The sequence below is a fragment of the Micrasema longulum genome, unplaced genomic scaffold (assembly GCF_059751315.1).
Source record: "Micrasema longulum isolate JH-2025_06_02 unplaced genomic scaffold, ASM5975131v1 h1tg002090l, whole genome shotgun sequence".
In the NCBI taxonomy this organism is placed as follows: Eukaryota; Metazoa; Arthropoda; class Insecta; order Trichoptera; family Brachycentridae; genus Micrasema; species Micrasema longulum.
Genome location: NW_028279257.1, coordinates 123,677 through 137,397, shown reverse-complemented (window position 1 = coordinate 137,397; position 13,721 = coordinate 123,677). Strand labels below are relative to the sequence as shown.

Here is a 13,721-nt window from a genome sequence, read left to right as displayed (position 1 = left end):
GGCAAACAAATGTTTATCGCAGGAGGCTAAACTAGCAGTTCACAATGGAGTTCTAGTGCCAATTATAATGTATGCGAGCGAAGTATGGAATTGGAAAAATGATGATGAAAGTAGGTTGAATGCTGTCGTAATGCGATCCCTCAGGCGAATGTGTCGTAAAACGATGTATGATAGGTGCACAAATGTCGAGATCCGTGAACTGTGTAAGGCTGAGATATGCATTATCGACAGAATCAAGAAAACGGTGCTGCGTTGGTTTCGACAAGCAGAGCGAATGGAGAGCGAAAGAACTGCTGAAAGGATCTACGATGCGAATGTTGATTGATGCAGAAAACGAGGAAGACCGAGAAAGATATGACACGATCAAGTCCATCAGATACTTGAAGATGGACTTGTCAAAAGTAGGAATAATCGGCGTGCGCGCATTAGAAGATGTATGAATGTAGAGGAAGCGAGGTCTGTGTGCAAAGATAGAGTGGTATGGCGTTCTATCCTCTCCACCTATTCCTACACGGAAACGGCGTGTTGGTTTGTTGTTATTGTAGTAAACACAGTATACACACGCATCCTCACACAAGAAACTCGCACACATGAACTTCTATGAATTAATAAACTGAACTGGATTTTTGTAATTGTATTTGTGTGGAAAAATGATATGGCTTTATTTTTTGTTTTTTTATAATGTTGTGTATATTTTTCTGTTTGCTGTTTTTTTTTGAATAAACAAAATAATAAATAAATAAAATACTGTTCACAATGTCATAAAATTTAAACAAAAAATAAACCAATTAATCCGTGAAACTTATAGCCCCGCCACACTATGCTCCTTGCGCTGCTCATGCCCGTGCCCCTCGCGCTGCCGCCCTCTCGCGCGATGTTGCCCTCTCCGCCCAAATTGCGACGTTCCGCGCTTGTCATTTGTCTTTCTATACAATCGACGATGAAACTGACAGCGTGCGCGCTATGCATTTTTAGTGCAGCTATTTATATCAATGTATATTAATATGGAACAATGGAATATTTTTATGTTTTTTATATATTTTTTATTTCCTTTCTTGATTACTATAAAATAAAAAAGTACCTTATAGTCTTTAACAGAATATTTTCTTTTCTCTTTCTTATATAACACAAAAATATTATATTTGTCTATTTATTATAGGAGCAAAAATTCATAAACATTTCTTGTATACCCACGAACAGGCTTTGTAGGATTTTTGTTTGCTATTTTTACAGTTAATATGAATTTCATTTTTATGTATTTAATTTAAATGTAATTATCCTTTACTTTTTTAATGTGTACTTTTTTTTCACCTCTTCTGTGTATTGTAAAAAAAGAAAAATAGAAAAAAAATGTCATAAAAAGAAATATACATCATTTAAAAATGACGTGCGCGTCTTGTGTGAGCGCTCGATGCGTACTGCGACCGAGCGATTATGTGGCCCCACTCGCGTTCATATTGCCGGCCCTTTGACTCGCGCTCAAAAAACCGACAAAATAGGGAGCGATGGGCACGACGAGGAGCATGACGAGCGGCATGACGAGTAATGTTGCCACACTACGTCTCTGCCTCTTTTCCTCGCTACTTCCCATGCCACTCGTCGAGTGTGTGGCAGGCCCATTAGAGCAGGGGGGTATTCCACTTATCTAAAGTGTTAGCATATATATGGATAGCTATCTTAAGTACAGATATAAAAACATGATCAATGAGGGACAGGACGTTAAGTTTAATTTGTTTCTTAAAATTTAGAACATAAGTGGAAGTTACAATAATCAAGCCTAAGATTTAATACGTGGGAAGACATCACTCGGCCAAGAGAGTAAACAGACGCGGGCTACGTGGGTAAGTCAAGGGAGGGGGGTCGCAAGGGGAACATAGTCAATAATCACCCCTTTGCCTTTGTTGACTTATTAATTTGTTTAAATGCTATGACACTGTGAACAATACTCTGTGTTTACTAGATTAGTTTTATATCACCCGTCGATGGGGGGAGAGCTCTCCCGAAACTGTAGTAGTGTTCTTGTAAAAGAATAAAAATTGCGTGACACTAATAAGAATTTTTAAAAAAATAATAATTCATAATGAAGTGTTACGAAGTGAATGCCGATTCAATTAACAGTATTTATTTCTGTATAACATTATTCTGTATAAATTAGAATACAAACATTGTTAAAGTATAAATAAATACGTGAAAAACGAAAATCACAAAATATTATCATCACACAAGACTAATCGTAAACTCAATCAATCAAAGACACCACAATCTTAATGTAGACAACAACAAAAAAGCCATTTAGATTTAACAGACCTCAAGTAATTGCTCCAACCAATATTACTTGAGGCAGGCTAAGTATCACCATTTGATTCATTTTTCATTTGCCCAGGGTTGAGGTTAAATTTCACACACTGTATTCTTCATACCACCCGGAGATGGATTAATAGATGCATTTCATTTACAGGTGATTCTTGGGGGAGGTCGCGGTAAGTTTCTTCCTTTAGATAAAGGCGGCGAGAGAGTGGACTCAATGGACCTGACTCTGGAGTGGAAGGAAGACGAGAAGAACATGACAGGTTCTTACATATACGTTGATGATAAAAATTCCCTCCAGGATGCCGTGGAAAACAAAACTGACTATCTTTTTGGACTCTTCGAAAAAAGCCACATGGACTATAATCTTTTGGCGAGTGAGACTCAGCCTTCGTTAGCTGAAATGACTGAAGCAGCGATCAAAACCTTGTCCGAAAATGAAAAGGGATTTTTCTTGTTCGTCGAAGGTAAATCGAACTACACTGCTAGGTGTACTGTGTTTCATATTGTTTTCAATTTATATCACGTACGTTTAAAAAACATATATGGCGTCATAATGTTATCTAGTGTATCAGCAAGGTCAGCATTGTTGTGAAGTGATCAGCACGTTTATCTACCACGCAAAAGGTCTCGAGTTCGATATCCGACATGGTTGACATGAAATGTTGATATAAAACGGTGTTTTTCATTAGAATTTTTATAGTCTCTGGACTGGCTCCTGAAGCGTAAGACCGATGATTTTACTATTGTATAACAAAATTATTAAGAAACGCAACGATTGGTGTACCAATGCACTTCCTTATGCACCATTAGGTGCAGAAAGGGAATTTTGATTAGAAAAATACTAACAGTACAAATAATAGCCATTCTCTTTCTTCTTGTGCCATACCAGGTCCCTCAGGAGTAGGCATCCTTGTCGTGCATTAACAGGAACAGCACCTTAACCCTGCTCACTCCCGTCTCAGATGTTCCTCAATCAGAACAACCCTGTGCACTTCCCTCGATAATTCCCATCATAAGCGCATATTTGCTTTTGAGCATGATGTGGCCCATATATGCTAGTTATTTCTGCTTTATTGGGGACAGTAGCTCTAATTTGGAACTGGTTCGTCTCAGCACATCCGCGTAAATCACCAAACTATTTTGATCTGAAGAAAGCAATTAATTAATGAAGGAAACTTTTGGTTTATTTTGATTATTGCATATTGGAATTTAGCGGACATTTTCAACGACTTGTAAATAATTCAGTTTTAGAAAATGGGAATCAAGTTGTAGTAGAGCGGAGGTCAAACCTCGGATCTGTGGTCCGCGAGTCTGTGACACTATCCACAGGTTAAAGAAGTTATTTCTTCGTGAAATTGAATATTATTTAGATATTTTTAGGTGGAAGAATTGACCATGCACATCATGGAAACGAGGGGACGATTAGCATTGGATGAGAACATCGAGTTTTCGCAAGCCAAAACTCCATATGCACATATGGAGTTAAACTTAACGAACTCCGATGATACACTCATAGTTGTAACGTCAGATCACAGTCACACGATGACAAAAAGTGGGTATCCAAGCAGAGGAAATGATATTCTAGGAGTCTCAGACCTTGATGAAGCCTCTGATAAACTTAAATACCTTACAATTAGTTACGCCAATGGCCCAGGATACAGGAAAGAATTGTCAGAAGGAGGAATTATAAAACGTGATGATGATGTAACATAAGATCCCAAATTCATTGCCAGTGAGTATTTTTATCTTTTTCATACATATTTCAGGTTTGAAAATCATATATTCAATGACCTTTTTGTCTAATATAAACTTTCATATCTAAAATTTCCCATTATTTGATTCTTATATGATTCTGTAGGCTAAAATATCCCATATTTTCTGCATATTGTTGAAGGTGGATAAACCCATTTTGTATTGTAATTATCTATCCCACTCTTTGTTTTGTATATTTTATCTTTCAACAGAGGTACTAAGATATTGAATTTCTTTTAAATATAATATAGTATGGACTTTTAAAAAAGGCTTCAGTTAATTTATTTTGACATAATTGCTTTTATTTAACAGAGGACTCCACCTTCTTGTTTTCTGGAACAGTGCTGTTGTCATCAGAGACCTATGGAGGTGAAGACGTTGGCGTATTTGCTTACGGACCCTGGGCAGATCTGTTCACTGGAAGTTACGAGCAAAACTTGATACCACAGATGATGGCATATGCCTCATGTCTTGATGAAAAGACGTATAATTGTTCTTCAGCAAGTTCAATGGCATTTTAGCATTCTATGATTGCTTTAAAATGGAATAAAATCAATACGTAATTTATGTATTTTAATAATTAGTTTCATAAATAATAAATTAACGTAATTTTTGTCTGAAAAAAATACGGCTCGGCGGTCTGGTCAGCTGGAAATCTAATTGCGGTTATTGTCGGATGCGATTGGAATTTTGTGGTATGCCGGATGATCTCAGCCACATATTTCTCCAAGGTCCTTTACATAATAAATGACCTGTTTTCTATCTGAACTATCCAAACACGCTTTCATCCCTGCTTATATGCAAATCCTTCATAACTCTCCTAAACTTGCTATTCTTAAACTTCTAGTAGAATATAAGTTCACAAAATTCGTCTGTGACGTCAATTCATTCAAAAGATGACATTCGCAAAACATCGGAATTTGTGAAACAATCTACTTGAAAGATATAATGAAATAAATCGAAATTTAAAAAAAATTGAAATGCACTAACTTCTTTCACGGCGGCCTTCGTAGTGTAGTGGTCAAGACACTTAATTCTCGCATGGAAAGTTTCGGGTTTGATTCCCGATGAGATAGCAAATGTGATTTTTCTCAAGCCTGGGCGTTCTGTGTCGTAATTCACTAATGTAATTGGCCTCCTGGCCTCCACAAATTTTATGGAAAAAAATCAAATGATTTTTTTTTACTACCCAAAACCAACTATTGGTCCAATAACCAGCAACACATTGAAATATTTAATACCCACGTCTGATGAGTTTGATGCAATTCATGTGTAATGAATTTATAGCCTATATTATGCAGGTTATGTGCAGTTCTGTATATGGGCACATTATAAATGTACACTGTGTGGTCAACTATATTTGTATTTTATATTATAATGTGCAACTGTGTGACCAATATTCAAAAGTAGAAATATTTTTAATCATATGTATTACATTAACATTTCTAGTAATATTATATGTTTTGTATGATTAGTTATTTTATATTATGAATAATTTTTATGTGACAACATGTACAATAACAATATGTGGAAGCCTCTAATTGGACTTTATGATATGTATTTATGGTATAATTGTATCTTATAAATTTATTAATGTCTGTTGCCTTTCCAACAAAATAATATAAAATAAAAATAAAAACAAATTAATCGATAAATTACTTAGTTGGAAAAAAAAACTGTTATATTACAAAAAAATATGTCTTTGTTTTATTTTACGCCAACAGTTTTTTATTACTCGAGTAAAACAATAAGAAATATCGTTTTGATAAATAGGTATACATAAATGTATAAATTACTTTGTGAATTCATAAGTAAGTTTTCATTGAAATATAACTAATAGCTTTGTATTATGCATTAAATAACAATTGTAAACCAGCTGAATGATTTGTGGCGAAGAAAATTACTTAATTATTCTTTCATAATATGCAAGCGCTTAGCTTCATTGCCAATATTAATGATCCATCAATTTAATTAAGGTTGAAAGACAATTTTAGAATACCTAAATTGTTCGGAAGTAAGTTTTCTTAGCAAAATTGCCAATTTCGATCCGATATAGGTTTTTGACTAACAAATTATTTTGATGGCTATCATTTTGGGGTCGGCCTCGTGGCGTAATGGTCAGTGTGTTTCCTTACTATGCAAGAGGTCTCGGGTTCGATTCCCGCCATGGTTGACATAAAATATTTATTTAAAAAGGGTGATTTCATGAATAGAAATTATCAAGCTACGCTGCGATTTATGTACCAACGCAGTGCCCTATGCACCATTAGGTGCGGAAAGGTAATAATGATGATGATATATTTGAAATATGTTGACATATATTACAACAGAGATGAAGAACATGTTAGAGAAGGGATTATAGAAGTCTAAGCATCTTTAAGACTAATGACCTTTTACTATTTTTTGTTTCCCGATAACGATCCGGATATTTGGCAATCCGAATGACTGGAGTTCAGATAAACGGACTTCTATCGTGTTTAAATTATTTCTACCCAGAAAGGTTACATTAAGACGGTTACGAAAAACTATAAATATTTTTATTTAAGAATTTTTACTGTGAAAGCTGTCCTTCTCCGGGAAATCTATTTATGAAAATATGAAATAAACATTATTTGTAATAGCAAGCATAAACGCCTGTCAGACACACTTATCCTTCATTGATGTTATTGTCACGTAAACTTTTAACAACTGATGCAAAATAGCCAAATAGTAGCCACTTTACACGCTGTGTGATATTCGTCATTCGACCTTTGTTTGAATATCCGTATTCTTTCAATTCTTCCATCTGTTGATCTTTGTGGAGTTAAAGAGCTGAAACCTTACTGATGCGAGTGAGGTTCTTCCGACTGAATCTGAATATTTGTGTTGTTTAATTTTTACAGTTGTTTTTGTGTTTATTTGATATTTTGTGATAATTTACTAGTGAAAAAAAAAATATGTATTGGAAACGCGCCGATAAACTTTTATTTATTTTTAGTTTAGCGAGATCTAGATTTTGTTTACTTTTGTACGTAATTTAAATACATTAGAAAAATCACTTAGGGATTGCCTTTCTGCATATGTTGAAAAATAGGCAGAATAGTGAATGTTAGACGGTGAGTATAGTGGCTACATAAACCAGCCAATAACTGGTCATAAGCCCTGTAATTTCGTGCTTCATCTGCCATCCCCCATTGCTAATGCAACTTGGTAATCCAAGTTAGTGCAAAGTTCGTCCACGTCCCTAAAAAACTTTCATTTTCTCGTATGTCATATAAATGCTCAAAGTCTTCCTTTGCACTATTCTGAGTTTCTTTTTACTTTGGTCCATTTACCCTTACATGCTATTCTATTGAGCGAAATATATAAATATATATAAAACCAACCTTTTAAATCATATCTGTTTACAATAAAGAGTTAGCACATCATTTTATCTACACGGCTGCTATTTTGTGAGTTAGATCGTTAAAATTTTAATGGTTTAATTGTGCAATTAGGATTTAGTAGAGTGTAACCAACTGCTGACAATGAAGTGTTGTTCAGACAATTTCCCTATGGCAGTTATCGTGTTTTTATGGCAGTGTTATTGATGATCGCTGTGTGTTATTATAGCCAAGTTTTTCAATGTTATTTACGACAATAATACCTTTTTAGTGGCAAAGTAAAAATCTAAGCCTCGCGATTTGAGTACGTCCGAATGTTTGTAGACAGTCTGAATTTCCTCCCTGGGAAGTTATTCAGATCTAAATTTGTTGCAACAGTGGGAAAACATTTATGAAAATGGAATATGGAAGTCCAGGCACCTAATATTCAATGTCAAAATATATACGTTTCGCGACGTATAATCCAAAATTTGCATAGCGATAAAGGTGACGATTTATAACGATTTGCAACGAAACGTTGCGTTGTTTAAAAACCCGAAACGGCCTAATTTAACTGTTAGATTTATAAGCACAGTTTTGAAATCAAAACCTTGTTTGAAAACCTGGTCTCGCCAGGTACAAGGTTGCTCGTGGAAATTCATAAAACGGAAAACTGTTTAGTAGCACTTGGAACGTGACTCCAATAGGTACAATGCCTTGGTTGTTGAGGATAATTTTCGTGTCCATTGTCGGCTTTACCCACCTGCAGAATACGAGCGGTAAGTGCATCACCGTATATTCAAGTATTTATTAATTTATTAAAGGAAAACAGCAGTCATCATAACGAAAATACAATATTCACAAATAAACTGAAATATACAAGAAACAAACCAAATTTATAAGTCAACAATATTTTGAGTTTGTCCAAATTTTTGTAGACAAGGACTGGATTCAACTCCCTGGGGAGCTGTTTATATTAACATATTACAACAGAGATGAAGAACATTTAAGAAAAGGTAATATAGAAGTCTAGGCATCTACAGGGCTTATGACCTGTAAATGGCTGGTTTAAGTGGCCACTTTACCAGCCATTGACAGGTCATAAGCCCAAGTAATCTAATTTAATAATTCAATTAGATGAATCTCACCCGCATAAATAAAGGTTTCAGCTCTTTAACTTCACAAACATCAACAGATGAAAGAATTGAAGGAATATAGATGTTCAAATATAGGCAGAATGGTGAATGTTACTCAGTGTGTAAAGTGGCCACTTAAACCAGCCATTGACAGGTCATGAGCCCTGTAGATGCCTAGACTTCTATATTACCTTTTCTTAAATGTTCTTCATCTCTGTTGTAATATGTTAAATTTATAAGTAAAAAAGCGTACCGGTGAAAAGCCACCCCGTATCATTCCACTTGTAAAAAAAAGAAAATATAACAATAATAATATTAACATATTACAACAGAGATGCAGAACATTTAAGAAAAGGTAATATAGAAGTCTAGGCATCTACAAGGCTTATGACCTGTCAATGGCTGGTTTAAGTGGCCGCTTTACACACTGTGTAACATTCACCATTCTGCCTATGTTTGAACATCTATATTCCTTCGATTCTTTCATCTGTCGATGTTTGTTAAGTTAAAGAGCTGAAACCTTTACCTGGTCCATGAAGAAGTATAGAAATTTAAAAAAATAACATTTTCAGGCGTTGCCTAGTATGTAGGTGAAATAATTCAATAAGATGAATCTCACTCGCATAAATAAACAGCTCCCCAGGGAGTTGAATCCAGTCCTTGTCTACAAAAATTTGGACAAACTCAAAATATTGTTAATAATAATATAGTTTGACTTTAAGTAGCGTAATAAATTGTTAAATCAAGCAATTAGCAATTGCTGCAATTGCACAGAAATCTTCGATCCGAATAATTAAAAAAAAAACATTTCGTTATCCAAGTGACTTGCTCTTCAAAGAATTCAGAGTACTGAACATTATTCAACAGTATATATTGAGAACGGTAGTGGTTACACACATAAATAGAGACATTTACCCAAGCGTCAACCACAACCATAATACAAGATACTCTAATAGGGATCTGATACTAATTAAAGGGGTCAACACTGTTCTGGCATCGAGACAACACTATTACGTAGGAAAAAAGGTCAGTAACCTTTTGCCAGAATCGTGGAAAGACGGAAGTGTTGTCAAGTTACGGAAGGTGTTGACCTCGCTCTTTCATGACGTTGGTCGTAGGGAGTCAGAAAAGTTGACGTATGCCACGGAATTGAGATTCTTACTGGATGTCGAAAATAAAATATAAAAAATAAGGAATAATTTAAAAAAATATATATTTAAAGATGACAACTATTAAGTTTCGCATAAATAAATTGTCTATGTTTTTATATGTATGTATGTGTATGCGCATGGATGTATGTACGTGTGTGTGTAGGTACATGTGTATATATGTGTATATGTATATGTGTGTATAAATGTGTATGTCCGTATGTATATGTATCCAAATGAGTAAACGAATAAGTTTATATCTTGTTTGTCTGTGCTCTGTATTAATTTGTCAACTATTATAATATATTAAAATGTAATTGCATAGCTTGCAACGGGGTATGTACCCTTGTTAGCCGGGCAAAGTGAACATGGAATTGTATTTTGATAAAGAGTGTTAATAAATAAATAAATAAAATAAATCACAATGACATAATCGTTTATAAATGATCATATGCGCATTTACTAAGTTTAAAGATTTACCTATGCAGGGTGTTCTTTAAATTTTCTTTATATTTTCGACACTTGACACCCTCATTCCAATATAACACCCACACACCCACCCTCTCACTCACTTACACTCACACAAACACACTAGTATGTATTGTACGTGTATTTAATGTATTTCTGTGGATATCTGTAATTGGTTTTATTCTCTGTATATGTTATTTGTTATATTTTTATTACATGTATTACTGTTGATATCCCCAATAAATAAAATAAAAAAATAAATAAAATAAACCGTGTCACATCCGAAACCACGATAATCAGTATTAGCAAGAACACATATTGTCACATAAAAATAAAATTTTTGAACGACTTAAATCTCAAAAAATAAAATAGAAAAAAAACAAGTGGTTGCTTACTTCTGAAGGGGAGAAACGAGGAGGGGGGAGGGGGAGTCTGATATACTGTCAACCGCACGGTCGCGCCCCCCTCGCTTCTCCCCTGCAGAAGAAAGCAACCATTTGTTTTGTTTTAATATTTTATTTAAAAAATTCTCTTTTTTATAATATTTTTTTGAATGTGCCAATATGTCTTCTTGCCTATACTGATCATCGTGGTTTCGGGTGTGACGGGGTTTAAAGAACAGATAACTGTAATGGAATATACGCAAATCTCCCAAAATATCAAACTAATAAACTTCAATCTGTTTTCAATGCAGCAGCAAAGCTTATTACAGGAGTAAAAAATATTCTCACATCTCACAACATCTTCGAGATTTGCACCGGTTAAACAGCCCAGAGAGAATAAAAAAAAAGCTTTGCTGGACAGTATTAAAATCCCTTCGTGAAATGGCTCCAAAATACCTATCGGACCTTTGTATTAGGGAAAATACATGTCAAAGAAAATCTACTGTTAGGTCAGCATTTGATTCACGAAGAGGAAAACTTGTCGAAATCCGGCGCTCCCCAAACACTAGATTTGGAGATCGTGCTTTTGCCGCCGCCGGCCCCTCTGCCTGGAACCAATTGCCTTCAAACTTACGAATCATCGACAATCCCAGTCAGTTCAGATCCCTACTAAAAGCCCACTTCTTTAGACTACTATACCCTCAATTTTAAATCTGAAAATATATTTTATCAATTTCGTTTAGTTAGAATGTATGTTTAGGTATACAATTGTAAAGCGCCTTTGAGGTGATTTTTTTTACAAAAATGGCGCTATGTAGATCAGCCAAATGTTATTATTATTATTATATTAGGTAATCCAATTTTAAATAACATTTATCTGAGTTTTTCTGTAGTAATTATATCAATGTAAAAATCAAACCACCATCCCCATTGAAAAGATGTTAAAATCTCAAATTAATGGATGAAATAATTTTATTGTTTATTTTTAGCCATTCAAACCATTGAGGTTCACGGCCATGACAATGAGATGCTGGCTGACACGTGGGCAGAGCGTGCTCACGCCACAATATCGGAGCACGTACTTAACACGTGGGACAAGACAGCAGCCAAATCCGGCGTGCTATTAGTCGGAGGAGGAATGTCTCTCCATACGCTGAGAGCCAGCAGAGCCTACTTGGGTCAAGCCATTCGGAAAGAAACACCGCTGTTCTTCGAAAACTTCCCAATCGTGGGTATGGCTAAGGTATTTATGCTCCTTCTTTTTCGCCCTTTCGTCCAATGCTAATTGGCAGACCAGTAGCTTAATCACAAATAACTATCGACGTGCTAATAAGCGACCTGAAAATAATTTCTCACCATGGTTGTTTATCGTATTCGCGATGACAATGAAACATCCATGAACACCTTATATTAAATGTCAAAATATTTACGTTTCGCGACGTATAATCCTGCTGCGCAATCACATATTTGATTTTCACCGGTGTAAATATGGAAAATATTCCAACACTGCTTTTTTTATTTATTTACTTTTTATTTATCATGCTATTTATTGAATTTAGCCGGCGGTTGGCAAGCCAAACGTCAAGAAAAGCAGTCGCCATAGTAATTATAATTTAGTTTTCACTTTTTTGTATTAGATACTCCTTACTATTTTGCAAATGTGTTATTTTTTATAGTAAACGCCGATTTTTTGCCAGTGAACTGTATTTATTTAAGAGGAAAACAAAAAACAAACCGACACGAGCGTTGATTTATGACTGCGATAACTTAAGCATGTTTATTATTATTCATTGTGATCGCTCGAATGCTTAGCATGCTTTTAAGCACGTCGATAGCTGTTCGTGATTGAGCTGCAGACCTCAAAATAACACGACACAACACTGTAGTATTAAAACATACACATGTCCTAAAGACTAAAATGTTTTTAAGATCAGTGACACGAAAACGAACACATGATTACCAAGTTTGTTTATTTATACCTGAGCCTCGATTATGAACGCTATCTTCATCAGTATATATCGAGACGGTATACTTAACTTCTGTACTATCTGTATCTTACCTTGGTATTTTCTACCTACTTGCCATATCGACATCATTTGATCGAAACAAGCCAATGAATGACCGCAAACAATAAGTTCGCGTTCCTTACGTCATTAACATTTAAAATAATTCTCATTTATAGGCTTTTGTGATGGAAAGTGCCCACTTCAAAGCGATTATAAACTCCAATAAGTCCCAATTCAAGCAAAAAAAGCTCGCTTTAACATGATTTTTAAGACCTTTGACACTTGTCAAGACGATATGTCTGTATTTATCTACCAAAACCGGCTCCTTTATTTAAATTTTATTCCAAAAGCGGAAAAAATTCTAATGTATGAAGCCTATGTAAAAACTAAAATATGTTATACGCAACTATTATGAGGAGCAGGATATCAAAATGACATAAACAGACTACAAAGACAACAAAATAAAATATTAAAGTTAGTGTATGACCTTCCCTATTTAACTGCAACTAGAGAACTTTTTAAACAAACTAAGCAATTAAATATAACTGAACTCTTTCAACTAGAATCAATAACATTTATCCATAAATTAGCCACTAATGTAATTGTAGACGAAGAACTAAAACTAGTAAAAAATTGTAGTCAACATGGACATAATACGAGAATATCAGACAAATACCATATACAACTTTCTAAAACAAGACAAGGACAATCAAGACTAATGAACCAGGGACTGAAATTATATAATAAACTACCAGACAAAACTAAACAAAAGACTCAGACAAACTTTTCAAAAGACGTAAAAAATATTATCTTGAACAACAGAGTATAAATTAAAAATGTATATATTATTTTATGTAATATGAATGTAATAATCCGTAAGGGTTTATAAATAAATTTTCAAAAAAAAAAAAAAAAAAAACGTCTCGATCGTACACTCCGGAATATAGTAAAATAGACGGAAAAAATATAATAACTCAATTTATTTTTTACATTAGAAACATTTTACGGCTAGATGCTCTGGTATGTTAATAGGGCAGCATCTAGCTAGTCTAGCCACTGCATCTAGCCACTCGTTTCCGAAACTGATAGTTATGTCAGGATTTAATTCGACTGCAAAATTTACTTATTTCTCTCTCATGTTTTTAATAGACTTCAAAATGATAAAAAAATTAAATAA

The 13,721-nt window shown here is 34.5% G+C and overlaps 2 protein-coding genes across 2 annotated transcripts in view; both read left to right on the top strand.

Annotated features, from left to right (window-relative positions):
• Nucleotides 1-2,314: 2,314 nt before the first annotated feature.
• Nucleotides 2,315-4,432, top strand: LOC148273069 (membrane-bound alkaline phosphatase-like). The gene is given in 4 exon segments (XM_088239196.1): nucleotides 2,315-2,774; nucleotides 3,691-3,716; nucleotides 3,718-4,042; nucleotides 4,375-4,432. Coding segments are annotated over 3 exon segments (582 nt in total). The 5' UTR covers nucleotides 2,315-2,524; the 3' UTR covers nucleotides 4,024-4,042; nucleotides 4,375-4,432.
• Nucleotides 4,433-8,030: 3,598 nt separating this feature from the next.
• The window catches only part of LOC148273066 (membrane-bound alkaline phosphatase-like), a 58,165-nt gene continuing 52,474 nt past the window's right edge, over nucleotides 8,031-13,721 (top strand). Inside the window, exons 1-2 of the mRNA XM_088239192.1 lie at nucleotides 8,031-8,182; nucleotides 11,528-11,781. Coding sequence (XP_088095318.1) covers nucleotides 8,116-8,182; nucleotides 11,528-11,781 — 321 coding nt within the window. The 5' untranslated portion in view covers nucleotides 8,031-8,115. The remainder of the gene's footprint in view (nucleotides 8,183-11,527; nucleotides 11,782-13,721) is intronic.